Raw genomic sequence first — 15,580 nt, forward strand, 5'->3', positions numbered from 1 at the left:
TGGAGATTGTTTTCTGCCGAATATGGCAAATAGTTTGTCGCATGTTTACATTGATAGAAGGGCATTAAAGAGTGTGTGCAGCACATGCCATGCAAGTATGCATGCGTGCATGCATGTCGGTACGGCAGTCACCCACAAATGCTGTCGATGAAGGCTACGCCAGTCTTTAAGCATTCAAGTCTTCCAAGACAATATTCATCCTCATTATGCATTATGTTCTGGGCTTAATATTTGACCCCAAGAAAAAACAAAGATCACCCTTATTTGATGTAATGCATCACTGTCATTTACACATAGAAGAGAGGCTTAGGTGGTAATGAAAGACACACGTTGAAAATGTTTTTAAAAGAAGAATCAGATCCAAACTGAACAGTGGTACACTATTTCCTATATATGAGGACCTTTCACAATCGTACTGCCCTTTCTAGTAATAAACTGACTAGGATTAACTTGAGATGAGCTTCACTGTCTTTTTTTATCTCTATTAGTAACAGCTTTTATCAGGTGTGCTCTTCAGCCAACAAGCCACTACCAACAATAACATTCTAGATGAATGTTTTCGCCCCGTCGCCGATAAGCTTTTCATTCTTCTTTAGTCGCTTCATTAAACAGGAGGCTATGCCTAAAGCTCCACCCTTTAAAAAACGAACAAAGTTGTCTCCTACCAGGGGGCCCATCGCAAACAACCCCGGTTCCTTGGTGCATTCAAAGTTGAAGGGATTGATGTCAATGGGATTCTGCTTGCAAGAGATGGGCTTTGTGGGGTCAATACCCAGGTACTGGCCCTGGCCCTTGAGGAAACACAGGTTGGGGTTTGTCCCGATCAGAACCAGAGCCATGGAGATCTTGAACGCTTTCAAGGAGTTGTTCCCCTGAAGTACACACTTCCTGTCGGGCTGAAAGGAAACCACACAGTGCTCTGGGAAACTAGTGTAGTCAGGGGAGAGATTGCTGTCACCGTTGGTAGACATGTTAACGGCCTGTGGGGGCTTTGAGCATATTTTGGCACACATTGAGGAGGCAACACTCGCTACCTGTGGTCCATTAGCGACAGAGGGAGCAGCCATGCTTGTCGTGTGAAGTCGGGAGCACATCATGTTATAGACCTTGTGATATTCTGGGTACAAAGTCTTTGGCAGCTGTTTGAAGATTAGGTCAGGGTTGTCAATGTTTTTACGAAAGACGTGTAAGACAGGAATGTTAGCACTGCAAGCGCATAGCACTGCGTCAGCAGCACTAAGACCAGCGCCTACAATCAAAACTGGATCAGAGGTTGAATCCAGTTTTCCCTGGCTCACAGCCAACCCCAGGTCAGAAATGCTGTGAAGTACAAAGGGAAGTTCCTCCCCCTCTACGACAAGTCGAGCAGGGAAATCTGATGCGCCGGTGGCCAGAACAACATTCTCTGCAAACAAGCAGAAAGGGACATGGCTGTCTTTCTGCAACCTCTGGTACCCCCTCACTTCCCAGAGCGTGCCCCCTCCCCCACTATCTTCACACTCAACTCCATTTCCATCAAACGCTTCATTCTCACCGTTACCAACCCCTCCACTCTCTTGCTCCGAACCCTCCTTTGCCACAGCCTGCGTCTTGTGGCCCCGGCAGAGTTTCTGTACAGAGGTCACATATGTGTTGTCAATGAAGTTCTTCTGCAGTCCCATGAGTTTCACATAATTACGGTAGTAGGACGAGATCTCCTCTGGGGTGGCTCTGTCATTGGTGACAACCCTAGGGAGAGGATCATAGAGAGGAGAGAGAATATCAGCAGCTGCTAGAAATGTTTGGTCCATGGCCATCCACCTGTCTCCAGCCTGCCCTGAAACTCTCAATACCTGCGTTTTCCATTGGTCAGGTCTCTATAGTTCACCCCAGGGAGCTCCATCCAGATGCCAAGACTAATAGTCAACATGGATCCTTCCATCGCCTAAGTGAGAAGAAATCCTGATTAAACCGGGGAAGAAGAGGCCATTCTAGAGGGGACCAGTGAATCTGTGTGTAGGTAAGGTATGGAGATGCTGACAGCAATGATGAAAGTGAGGAGAACAAGTTCCTTACATGCCAGGCCCCTCCAGGTGTTGCACTGCCCAGAACCAGGTGTGGGATCTGCTGCTGCTTGTCCCGTTTCCACTGAACGACTGGGGGGAGTTCATAGCCAAAGTCTGCGTTTGGGTGCATGAGGGTGTCAAACAACACCGCCACGGGGTTCCCTGACCTCCCCTCCAGGCCTTCACTCAAATACTCAAGATCCTGCCGCACAAAGGGAAAGGAATTTACAGAAGTATTAGCAACCTGTATTTCAAACTGCACGGTTTCCAGCCCCCGGAGTGTGTTTACCTGTTCAGTGATGGGGAGGTTCTTGGCCTGCTGTAGCTTTTGGTACAATATGGGGTTAGGATGCACTGCCCCGGTCTCTAAGTAGGGTTTGTAGCCACTCAGCAGGTAGGATAGACAGATACCTGACGGCCCATTGCCTAAAAACAGAATAAATCATTAGAGAGAGAGTTTAAACATAGAACAGGAAATGAGGAACAGGGTCATGACTGAGTCATGCTCATGACTGAGTCATGCTCACCTATGACGACTACAGGGAGGGTGGGGGGTCGACCCTTTGGCACCGACGTTTCTTCCAAAAGAGGCATGGCGGCAGTCAGGGCCAGCGCCGCTACTGGGGAAGAAAAGTAGGAAGATGGAAAATAAGAATAAAGGAAGAGCAAAGTGGATGCTATGAGACTGTGAGAACAAACAAGACTCATCTTCATTCCCACACTGCATTCATACTCATACCTGTTGAGCCCAGTTGACGCTAACACAACACAACAGTGCTCATTGCACTGTTGTGTTGCGTTAGCACAGTTCCCCTGGTGCCACCTCTGTCTACCGGGCATCAGCTGAGCCACACACATGCACAGACAGAATCAAAACACAGATTCATCCCGTTATTTCCCCTCAATCTCACTCTGGGCATTTCCCACACACCCACTAAACACGTGGCCACTCCCGCCACAAGCTCCCACAACAGACGGTGCCCCCATGCCCGCCACTGTCCACAGAGAACCCCCCCCCCATTCTACCAAACATGGGCAACGGCTAGACTAGCCTCTGTTGACTCCAGTGTCGCTTCCACAACAAAGGGGGATCTCTGGTCAGTTTGATGGAGGCTCACTGTCTGTTGTGAATGTTTGCCATTGAGCGTGTGTAGTGTGTGTTGTTGCGTCAAGCAACAATGCCATTGTGGGTCCGCTGGGCGGCAAATCCCCGGTGATCACTCCTCCGAGAGGGCCCTAATCCCAGCGGCCCTGTTTATCTCGGTGCTACCCATTTCAACGGCAACAGGAAGGGAATGTGAATCCTGGCACAGTGACAAACCAGTCTACCAGCCCCCCCCCCCCCAGACCACCCCTCGTATACCCCCTTTACCTCTGCCTTCCAACTGCCGCCATGCCCACTAACACACACACACACACACAGGTTCCCGCCAAACATTACCTTCAACTGCTACCTGGCTTTCGTGGCCTGACCTAGCTCAGCATAGTGCCAGACGACTAGCTCAGCTTTACCTCAACAGAAAGCTCCACCAAAATTATTTATTTTGCCGTCTTGCAGCCCTAAACTGTCAGTATTTTTTGAATATCTAATATCGAATAGCACATTTGGAATGACAATAAACAAAGTTAGATATTTCATAAAATTCCTACCTGCTCTCTGTTTCCCAGAGTCTATCGACCTGTAGGGCAACCGATGGTGGGATGTGTTCCTTTGGAAACTGGTGTGCTCTTTTCTGCAAACAAATTGGGACTTTATAGGGTGATTTGTATATTAGGAAGGTGTGGGGCAATGGGATTGATCCAAGTGTTTCCAGCCGTACACAGCCAGTCTGCTGCATTACATGAAATGTAATTTTGTGTACGCTTGTATAATGTTTACACCCTGATGTCTTCCTGTGAGAAACATGTACAGTGACAAAATGGTTTCAAGGAAATATGATAGACTATGAAGACTTACATTACATCAAACCACGCAAATTAGATTTAGTCATATTGAACACAAATGATACATCATTTGTTAGTTTGAAGTTATAAGGCTTACGTCATTTGAATGTTTTTGTATGTTTGTGTGTGTGTGTGTGTGTGTGTGTGTGTGTGTGTGTGTGTGTGTGTGTGTGTGTGTGTGTGTGTGTGTGTGTGTGTGTGTGTGTGTGTGTGTGTGTGTTCAGAGAGAGAGAGAGAGAGAGAGAGAGAGAGAGAGAGAGACTAGTGGGGAGAACTAGTGAGGAGAAGAGAAGGGAAAGTAATAGGAAAATATAAGAAGCATTTGCACTTGAGCTTGGTATTTAGAAAGTCCACTTCATAAAGGGCTGAGCATAGTTTCTTCATGGTTGGTTTCATTTTAAAAACATTATTTAAAAGATAACCTACGACACGGAAAAAACAACTAGATATCAGCTTCTCAGCAACATGAATGTTATATTATAAAACCAAAAAAAACTCTGTCTAGCGATATTAAAGACATGACAATCATATCAACCCCTTTAATCTGTTCAAAAATGTCCATGTTGTGTTGATGAGACCCTACGGTCCATCTCTCCTCCTGGCCGGTCAGCCTCAGCAGGGAGGCTGACTGTCTGATGCACGAGGAGCAGGCGATTCCGGCTTGCATCATTACATAATTTAGGTCACTCACACTTCCAACCATCCGCATCACTTGGGTAAGGGTGAACTGCGTCTCTCGCGCGCATTGCCACTTACCGCGGTTTGCTTTATCCGTCGTCCCGGTCGCTCCTCTTAATGACGGCCGCGTTGGTTGTGTTCCTAACGGTATAAATATGCCGTCAGTCACTGGTGGGAGGATCAATGTAGGCAAAGTCTTGCGTGAGATTGCCGACAATAGCCTATGCCAGCCTTCCTCCCTCTCTCTCCCCCCTCCCTCTCTCTCGTATTTTTCTTCCCCCCCCCCCCCCCCCCCCCCACACACACACCTCTCTCTCTCTCTCTCTCTCTCTCTCTCTCTCTCTCTCTCTCTCTCTCTCTCTCTCTCTCTCTCTCTCTCTCTCTCTCTCTCTCTCTCTCTCTCTCTCTCTCTCTCTCTCTCTCTCCCTCCCTCCCTCCCTCCCTCCCTCCCTCCCTCCTCGCCTCTTTTTTATGATTCTGAAACAAAACAGACCAGACCTATTATTGGTCTGGTCTGTTTTGTTTCGAGACTGTACTATAATAGTACAGTCTCGATGATAAACATTCATTGTAGCCTTTGTATTTTCAGTACAGAGATAAACCGACTATGCATTTGATGTAGTCCTACTCGTAACCCGCAGCACCGGCGGGCATTCACTGTTCCGGTACGCGGCGGCGCTTGTTCATATAGCCAGGGCCGCTCCTCGCCGTTTAGGCGTCATAGGCGGGAATGCTCATTGGCCAAAGAAATCCGTCGAAAGAAATTGGGTTAACACAGTTATCAATCTCAGAACGCTGGTTAATTTGTCAGATTTGTCCCATTCAGTTATTCAGTGTGGTATTGTAAGGAAAGGTTTTTTCAGACTACAAGTATGCTCATCGCTTATTCCTGTGTTCTTAATTTAGAGTAGGCAGGCTACATTCTGATTCTGCTCTCTACACAACCTTATAAACGCATCATGTAAATGCCATGTTCAGAAATAAATATGAAACAATACAAATATGTATTGTATTGGCTAATGGTTTAATTAATGATGCCAAATGTATTTGTGCTTCATCCCAAACTTGAATCCTTGATCATTATGATCATCATCATCCTCTTCATCATTGTGTTGCGAGCCCCCCTGCAGAACTTGGTGCCATAGGCGCAGCGCGTTATGCGCCTGGTGGGAGCGGCGGCTCTGCATATTACAACGCGACATAGCACTAATGTTGTAATGGTAATGGCAGATACGGTGAATACGGTTGGGGGGAAACATTCATAAGAAAAATTATGGATTGATTGATTGATTGATTGATTGATTGATTGATAATTAAGATGCTGTGGTATTTAGGGTGAAAAACAGATTAGTGATTATATCAGGCTTCAGGCTTGGTAAGGACAAAAAAAAAATAAAAATTATGACTTACTTACCTATCCCTGTGAAACAGTGCATATCAGATATCTGTGTGCAACGAATAAAAGTAGGTCGGTTGAGCTGATGTGTTTGTGTGTTCATATGTGTTTGTGAATTTAATATAATCAATCGGTCATAATGACAACCCACGATTATAGTATTTATGAATTCAATTTTACATCTCAATATATTTACATTTAATAAGTGGCATGAATTTTTTAGTAGCGTAACAGATTGAGGACCCGTCCACACGGAGCAGATTTTTTGGTGAAACCGCATAGGTCCAAACCTATGCGGACCGCGCCCAACCCCCTATCCGACGCGTCCCTCTGCAGGGAGAAAGGGAGATCAAAGTTAGGAGCACACAGGACCGACTTTCCACAGAGGGCTGTTTTAAAAGCCTCAAACGACACCTGACATGACTCCGACCACTGGACTGTATCTGGGGCCCTCTTACGGGTGAGGTCGGTCAAGGGGCTGGCCAGGTCGGGTAAGTGTGGTACAAACTGCCGGTAATACCCCGCCAGCCCCAAGAACTGCCTCACCTCTTTTTTGGTCCTGGGCCGAGGGGAGTTGGCGACCGCTGCGGTCTTCACGACCTGTGGTCGGACCTTCCCCCCCCACAGTTGGTACCCCAGATATTTGATCTCCCTGCCGCATATGCTGCTCCCACGTTCCGCTATAGATGACGATGTCATCAATGTAGGCAGCAGCATCAGCCGCTGAAACGTGGCCGGGGCCCCGAACAACCCGAATGGAAGCACCTTAAACTGGTACAGACCGAGCTGAGTGGAGAAGGCTGTTTTTTCCTGGGCTGCTGGAGACAGCGGAATCTGCCAGTAGCCCTTCATGCAGTCCGGAGTCATATAATAGGTGGCCATGCCAAGCCGGTCCACGAGCTCGTCGATCCGAGGCATTGGGTAGGCGTCGAACTTCGACACCGCATTCACCCTACGATAGTCTACACAGAACCGGACAGACCCGTCCAGCTTCCCCACAAGCATGACGGGACTGCATCAGTCACTGTGAGGCTCCTCGACCTCGCCGAACTCTAACATGGTTGCCAATTCACGCCGCACCACATCTTGTTTGTGGACGGGTATCCTGTAGGGGCGTGTCCGCACCGTTAAACCGGGCTGCGTCTCGATGTTGTGAGTAATTAGCGGGGTGGGACCGGGCAGGGGCGAAAAAACGTTGGCGAACCGGAGTTGCAGACCGGGCGTTGTCGGGCGGCAATGTCCCGCGCCTGACTCCCTGAGAGACCCTCGTGTGGTAGACCTGTGTGGTAGACCTGTGGTAGACCTGCTTGTTTTCGCCCCTCGCGCCTCTCGTCCGAACGCGCTACCTCGTAATCCACGTCCCCAATCCGCCGTGTGACCACAAAGGGTCCTTGCCACTTCGCGAGTAATTTGGTGCTAGAGGTGGGCAATAGTACAAGGACCTTTTCCCCCGGAGTGAGATTGCGTAATCACTCTGTCGTACAGGCGTCTCTGACTCTCCTGGGCTCGGTGCAAGTGCTCACGTGACAATACCCCTAGTGAGTGAAGCTTTGCCATGAAGTACTGGATTTCGTTGAAGTACTGGATTTCCATGAAGTACTGGATTTCGTTCTTGCTGTCAATGGACCCCTCCTCCCAGTTTTCTTTAATGAGCTCCAGGACGCCCCTGGGCTTGCGCCCATAAAGCAACTAAAATGGGGAAAACCCTGTGGAAGCCTGGGGCACTTCCCGCACTGCAAACAACAGAGGGTCTAGCCATCGATGCCAATTCCAAGCATAAAACCGGTTAAACCTCTCACACAAGCCGTCCATGGCTGGGTGATGGACGCTTGTGTGGATGGCCTTGACCTTTAACAACCCGTAAAGTTCCCTAATCGTGCGTGACATGAAATTGGTTAGGGTTAGTCAGTGAGAATCTCTTTCGGGATTCCCACCCGCGATATGAAATGAAACAACACCTGCGCAACACTCTTCGCGGAGATGTTGCGCAACGGAATTGCTTCCGGGTATCGGGTTGCGTAGTCGATGAGGACCAACACAAATCGACCCGTGTGAGCAATGCTCTAATGGCCCGATAATGTCCATGCCAACGCGGTCGAAGGGGGATTCCACCAGGGGAAGGGGCCGTAAGGGAGCCCTGGGGACGGCCGGGGGATTCACCAACTGGCACTCGAGGGCAGGATGTGCACCACCTGCGCACCTCCGCCTGAATCCCCGGCCAATAGAACCGGGCCATTATCCGGTTAAGTGTTTTCTCGTACCCCAAATGGCCCACCATTGGGTTATAATGCGCCGCCTGGAAAACCATTTCCCGGCGGCTCCTGGGTACCAGCAACTGGGTAATATCCTCCTCACTCTGGGTGTCACGACTCACCCGATAAACCCTATCCCTAACCACTATAAAGTGTGGGTAAGTCAGCGCTGCGTCTGGCCGGACCTTACTCCCATCAATAGCCATCACCTGGTCTTAGGCTGAGCTCAGTGTGGCGTCACGAGACTGCTCGAGGGGGAAATCCTCCACCGGTGGGAACCTCGGCGCTGAAACCTCGAGTTGGAGATCCCCCGCCTCCCCCGATTGTTTGGTTTGTATCGTGAACCTACGGGCTTCAGTGGGGGTTTCATTTCGTCTGCGCACGGCATCTTCTCAACGAGCAGAGTAAAACGTAGTTTTACTCTGTGTGGCTCATGAACCCCCAGTGGTTTTCCTTTTCAGCCCCCTTGTTAAGGAGGTTGAATAGCCCTGGTCTATAGCATATAACTGCGTTGTCTGATTACAGTTTAATTCATTTTTCAGCTCTTGTTTAAGAATAATCACCGCGCCATTCATTTCAATGGGAATCGCGACGGTCTATACTTTCAACATAAAGTGTACATATTTACAATACGAAATTTGTCCCAGCCTTTATACCACTCTAGGGCAGGGGTCGGCAACTGGCGGCCCATAATATCTGGCCCGCCAGATTATTCTGGAGTTATATGAATTTATTATTATTATATATTTATTTATTTTTTGAATATCGATTATTGATTATCGATTATCGAATATTTTCTTTCACAACCGTTTTTGAATCAAATCCTCCTACTACTCCCAGAATGTTAGAGACACACTCATCACGGTCACGCGTAAACTGCGAGGGGCTGAGCGGGAGTTATTGGAAACCATATTAAATTAAACAGAGCGCCCCTCTATAGGCCTATATACAACAATCTTGGCGACCCAACATTACGTATTTTTGTGTGATACTGCACGTAGAGAAAGGCAGGAGCTGTTGACAAAGGTTCACAAAAGATTTAAGACGCCAAGCTCTGAGACTTTGCTGTTGAACGCAAGTAGAGTCTCTGATGAGGCTACTTCGCCTACAGCTCTCTCTACGGTGAGCAGGGTTTGTGTGTGTGCGCAGTCAATCAGCACCCGCCATGGTGTGTGTGTGTGTTTGCAGTCAGTCAGCACCCGCCGTGGTGTCTGCGGGTGCACTACTGCCCTCTCTCCAGCATAAGGCCTTTCTACACTGCCAAGCCGGTTCGGTCAAGGCTTGGCACGTATGGCGATTTCACAGTCTTATCTCGTTTCCTTTGCAAAACCGAGGGGGTAATATGCAGTCATATTAAACAAAGACGTTGAAAGATGGTGTGATCTACAAGAGAGGCTTTTGTCGGGATAAAAAAACCTAACCCGTCCCTAACCCAAAAGTGGTCAGCAAAATAAAGAATATGTTGGCGTTTTTGCACTTGGAAATAGTTAATCGCGTTTGTAGCCTACATTCACAAGAGCGATGTTGGACCACGGACGACTGGGGATAGACAGCGGGCGAAGCAGTCCAGACCGAGGTTTGTTGGAAGTCTTGTTGCGTGCACAGGTGGCACATGTGGCGACGAAGGACCGGGTGTCTCGATCCATAGTAGGCCACCAGAACCGGTGGTGCAGGAAAGCCAGGGTGCGGGTGATCCCAGGATGACAAGCCAGCCTCGACGAATGACCTAACTGTAGAACGTCCGAACGAACTGCATCCGGGACGAACAACCGACCGGGAGGGCCAGTACCCGGATCGGCCTGGTGAGCCTGGGCCTGGGTCACCAAGGACTTGATCTTCCAGACCAACGAGTCCACTACGCAGGTGGGTGGTAGGATGGAGTCCAACTCGGAACACCCCTTGTCCACGGAGTGCAAACGGGACAAGGCGTCCGGTTTGGTGTTGCGGGAACCTGGGCGATAAGAAAGGGAGAACTTAAAATGACCAAAAAATAACGCCCACCTGGCCTGGCGAGAATTGAGACGCTTTGCGAATTGGATTCTTATGGTCCGATGCATCAACCTCGACCACGAATTGCAGCTTGCCATCGGGCTGCGTGAGAACCGGGGCAGAGACGAAGCGACGCTTCAACACCTCGAAGGCCGCTGCGGCCTCTGGGGTCCATCTGAATGCCACCATGACGGAGGTGAGCGCTGTGAGAGGTGCGGCGATGTAATGTAATTCCTGATGAATCTTCTATAAAAATTGGCGCTGGAGCTGCTTACGATTGGTGGTAGCCGGCCAATCTGTCACAGCAGTTACCATCTCTAGCCTCCCCTGGCTGATGATGAATCCCAGGAAGGCCACTGAAGGCACATGGAATTCGCATTTCTCCGCCTTGACAAACAGCTGATTCTCCAAGAGACGCTGCAGGACCTGGCGGACATGCAGCTTATGTTCTGCGAGGGACCGAGAGAAAATCAGAATGTCATCAATGTACACAAACACAAACTGATGGAGCATGTCTCTCAAAACGTCATTGACCAGGGCCTGGAATACTGCAGGAGCATTGGTAAGTCCAAAAGGCATCACCAGATATTCAAAGTGACCTAACGGAGTAGTGAAGCCCGTCTTCCACTCATCCCCCTCGTGGATGCGAACCAAGTGGTAGGCGTTACGAAGGTCCAATTTGGTGAAAACGGTAGCGCCCCGCAGAGGAACAAAGGCTGAGTCCATGAGAGGCAACAAATATTTGTTCTTTATCGAAATGTCGATGAGTGACGAATAATCCCCGCAGCAAGAGAGTCTCGGATATATACCTCCATGGCCTCTCGTTCAGGACGAGAGAGGTTAAACAGGCGGCTGCTAGGGAGAGGGGAACCAGGAAGTAGGTCAATAGCACAATCGTATGGGCGATGTGGTGGCAGAGATAGTGCGTGTTGCTTACTGAATACCGAACCCAAATCATGATAATCCTGGGGCACCAACGTGAGGTCCGGGGGATCTGGAACGGGCTGTGGAGTGACTGCCGCAGGTACTGAGGCGGAACGTAGGCAGTTCAATAAGCAATGGGTACTCCAAGCAGAGACCTTACCGGAGGTCCACTCTAAACTGGGGTTATGAAGACGAAGCCAGGGATGACCCAGTACCAAGGGGGACTGGGGTGAATCAATGAGGTGAAACGAGATTTGCTCCTGATGGTTCCCGGAAAGCAGCAGGGACAAGGAAGTGGTCTTATGCTCAATCCTGGCCAAGTGCATTCCCTGGAGAGCGCTCACCTCCATTGACACGTTGAGTGGAATGATGTCTACTCCCAGCTGTCTTGCCACCTCTCGGTCCAAAAAACTCTCGTCTGCTCCGGAATCGACAAGGGCGGAGAGGTGTAATGAGCGGTTCTGCCACGATACGGGTACGGGAGTTGGCGTTATTGGGAGCGCAGCTATATCTGTAAACTCCCATTACGACCGAGCCGGTCCGTTTCCCGGGTGCATGGGGCAGTGGAGGCGGATATGACCCACTCTCCCGCAATACATGCAGGAACAACGATCACGAGCTCCGCCACGCTGCGGCAACCCTGGCGTAGATCCAGAAGACGCTGAGCAGCCTCTCGCCCCCGAACTGGATGGTCGAAAGTCCGCCGCATCGCCCTCGTGAAAGCCAGGTAGTTGGAGGCCTCGGATGCCCCGCGGTCCATCTCTGCTGAAGCCCAGGTAAGCGCTACCAACCTAAGGCAGGCGATGAGGTAGCCGATGCGGGAGGTTTCGGTGGCGTAGGTGAGCGGCTGTTGCTGAAAAAACCCTCCTACCTGGAGAAGAAAGCCATGACAAACCCCAGGGTCGCCCTCATATGGTGCCGGAGTCGGAACGTAGGGCTCCCGGCGAACAACAGGACCCGTAGGGGGGGAACCAGCGAAGGACGGACTCAAAAATGCCATCCGGGATTCGAGGGACGACATGGCCGTAGCAAACCGACTTAGGCTCACGGAAACCTCCCTCAGGTTCCGGGAATGTTCTTCTCCGAGGGCGCCCTGGCGGTGTACCTGCAAGGATGAGCTTGCTATGCGAGCGGCCAAGGAAACGGCTGCGTCATCTTTGTCGGCTGGGTCCATGTTTGGTCAGATCGTACTGTTACGGCTCAAGACGAGTTGGACCCAAACGCACGGCACAAATGACCACAGATGAGAGCAGAAACAGTAGAACAGCTTATTAGTCCACCTTCGAAAACAAAAACCGAAAACGAACGGAATTTTACGAGGAACGGAAACCGAAAGGAAACCAAATGGTCTTCAACTGTTCAGGAACAGAAACGTTATTCTGAAATCCCCAAAACCGGTTAATAACGTTTTTTTTCGTTCTCTATATAGCCTATATAATTTCACAAAAGCATAGCCTATTTCATGAAAGAATTAAAATATATCCGGTTGCCGCGTTCACTTCGCCGCCCGCTAAGCTCAGTTGTCACAAATTCCCATCACCACCCTGGCGAGAGGCGATTTGGAAGCAACAGTTGCGATGAGCTCTATCTTCGACAAAGGTAACGTGAGCTAAATTAACCGAGTTCACTATATCGCCTTTGCATTGTTTCTTGTTGGTGGGCGTGCACTTAACCTGCGTCCGCGTCCAAGTTTCATTGACATGATCAAACAGCCCGCCCGCTCCCTGATGACAGCCCTCACTGCTGTCTACACACAGCTATTTGATATAAAATAGATAGATATAGAAATGCCAGATTATAAAACACTTATTTCAAAAATCGAGTCTGACTGTCAATAACAATTAGGGCTGGCCCGAATGCCATTTTTCAGGCTTCGAATACTTGAATATTCGAATACTCATTCCAGAAAAACACAACATCAAAAACAACATTAATAATCCCTATATATTCTCTGGAACCGATTTTGACAGTATCTGCATATTTTGTTACTTTTGAACGTTAATTAGTAGGCCTAAGTAAGTGGGAGTTACTTAGTTTATCCCCGTGGAGGCGAACAGCTGTTGTTCCGTACCAAATCAGATGTCCTCTGCCATCTCAGCCCTTGGGGGAGCTTTTCAATTCATTCTGGAACATGCATCTTTTCAGGGAATTTGTACAATAAATCCATAACAAATACAGAATATTGATTGTCTTATGTGTCCATATTATATCCATTATATTGACCGGGTATTCGCAAGACGCTCACGCTCTGCAGCAAGCCAGTCACAGTTGATTTGCGCGGCTCTGTACAGCGAACGTAAACAAACAACTAAGCTAAGGTTAGCGTTTCACTAAGCATTTATTTTCCTCCCGAGATCCCGCTAATGTTGTTATAAAGTAAAGGGAAACAAGATATCTATTCTTCCTCCACCTCTCTCGCTTCTATGCTTGGTGTCGCTTAGAGTTTGCCTCCCTCGCTCTGGTAACGTCACGTAGGCCCTACGTGAAACAACGAAGCTCCGAATACTGATTTAAGCTTTGAATACAAATTTTCCCAACGAGTATTTGAATACGTGAATAATTCGGCCAGCCCTAATAACAATGCGGGACAACGTCTCGATTTGCGGGACGTGTACAAAGAAATGGAAATGCGAGACTGTCCCGCACAAAGCGACACATCTGGTCACCCTTTTATCGACCACAAAAATAGACTAGGCCCAATAACACTGCCGGAACGTTAAGAACGAACGTTATTTTACGTTCCGAACCGGTTCAGGAACGATATGTTGGTGGCGGAACGCAAGAACGAAAACGTTAAATATACCGGTTCCGTTCGGAGCGGAACGATTGAAAAATAATTTTGTTTTCAAGCCCTGGTCCACGGTTGATCAAGGTTAGTGCAGAAGGTTGCATCCGTTAGGGGTAATCCTGAAACCACGGGCCGGGGGGTCCGAACCGGGGTTTGATGGGTCGGCTGGCAGCTGACAGTCACGCACGACGATTCAATGAAGATGGTAAACCGGCAGTAGAGCAGTTGGTATAGTTATGATGGGGATGACTGGTAGAGAGAAAGAAGTATTAGGAATGCGCAGACTTGCACATGAGTAAACTAGAACTAGGAATACAGGTAGGAATAGAATCAGGAAGCTACTCAACATGGTAAATACAAATGACGATCTAGCGACGAATGGTTGGAAGACTGGGGTAGATATCCTGGTGATCCTGATTGCAGATGACCGTCAGGTGCGGGTGATCAACGAGGCTGGGTCAGGGAACTGTGCTGGAATGCGGAGGCCGCGCCCCCTGAGACAGCAACAAACAGGGACAGACAAGACTGACAGAGAACGGAACTAGTGGGAGCTAGTATCCGATGGGAGAGACCGTGACACCGACAAAATTCTGTTCACCCTATCACAAGTGAAAAAAAAAAAAGCGTGGCAAGCCACTCAGCAAAAATGTGCGTTTGACAACAATGTGCGGGCCGCACTAACACTAAACTTTGATGTCAAGTAGGGGGCCACAAAATATCATCCCGCGGGACTCAATTGTCCCCCGGGCCGCGAGTTTGAGACCCCTGGTCTATAGCATATAACCGCTTTGTCTGATTACAATTTAATTCATTTTTCACAATTTACCAGCTCTCGTTTTGAAGAATAATCACTGCGCTATTCGTTTCAATGGAAATCGCGACAGTCTATACCTTCAACATAAATTGTACATATTTATAATTCGAAAGCCTATTCCACAGATAATCTAGGGTCTAGCATATAACCGCTTTTTCTGCTAACAGTTTAATGCAACAGTAAGCTGACAAAATCGCTAATTAACACCGCAACTGCAAATTAACCACACGGAGATAACCATGTTAACTGGTCAATTATATTTCTTTGCCATCTTTCTGCGCGCATCCACCGTGTTGATAAGCAAATAATCATCCACGCCCCTTCCAGTAGAGCCCATGGGATGAGGTCGAAAAATATGACAGGGTTTCAATGGAGAGTAAATTCTTATTTTCTGGTCCCAGTTTGTATATGCCCCGGATTACACATAATTATGTTGCTTGAGAATTTATATGCTAATTTTTCATGCAAAGAAAAGTAAACATGTTCGTGAATAAGTTTGACAATGTTTCCAAGGGGGGGGTTTTCTCTACAGCCTTTAACTGAGCAATTGCACAATAAACGGTCAAACTCTTGACATGAAAAAATGTAATTTATATCCACAACATATGTGTAATCCAGGGCATATAAAGACTGGGACCAGAAAAAAAAAACTTTCTCTCGATTGAAACCCATTCATATTTTTCGATCTCATAGGTCCCATGGGCTCTACCGGAGAGGGCGTGACTTCGCCGCTCTATGGTTACGGGTTTC

At 48.6% G+C, this 15,580-nt stretch overlaps 1 protein-coding gene across 2 annotated transcripts; it reads right to left on the bottom strand.

Moving 5' to 3' along the window:
* Positions 1 to 470: 470 nt before the first annotated feature.
* On the bottom strand, positions 471 to 4,918 carry osgin2 (oxidative stress induced growth inhibitor family member 2). Of its 2 annotated transcripts, XM_030370645.1 has the most exons (8): positions 4,746 to 4,918; positions 3,696 to 3,778; positions 2,573 to 2,665; positions 2,335 to 2,471; positions 2,056 to 2,247; positions 1,833 to 1,924; positions 1,535 to 1,728; positions 471 to 1,405 (listed from the first exon to the last, which is right to left on the bottom strand). In XM_030370645.1, the coding sequence occupies exons 3-8, from the start codon at positions 2,637 to 2,639 to the stop codon at positions 546 to 548; spliced, it is 1,542 nt and encodes a 513-aa protein (XP_030226505.1). In that variant the 5' UTR covers positions 2,640 to 2,665; positions 3,696 to 3,778; positions 4,746 to 4,918; the 3' UTR covers positions 471 to 545. The 2 variants fall into 2 exon arrangements, with proteins under 2 accessions (XP_030226505.1, XP_030226504.1); XM_030370644.1 differs by having other exon boundaries at positions 471 to 1,728.
* Between the last annotated feature and the right edge of the window lie 10,662 nt (positions 4,919 to 15,580).

Source organism: Gadus morhua, chromosome 11 (assembly GCF_902167405.1).
Source record: "Gadus morhua chromosome 11, gadMor3.0, whole genome shotgun sequence".
In the NCBI taxonomy this organism is placed as follows: Eukaryota; Metazoa; Chordata; class Actinopteri; order Gadiformes; family Gadidae; genus Gadus; species Gadus morhua.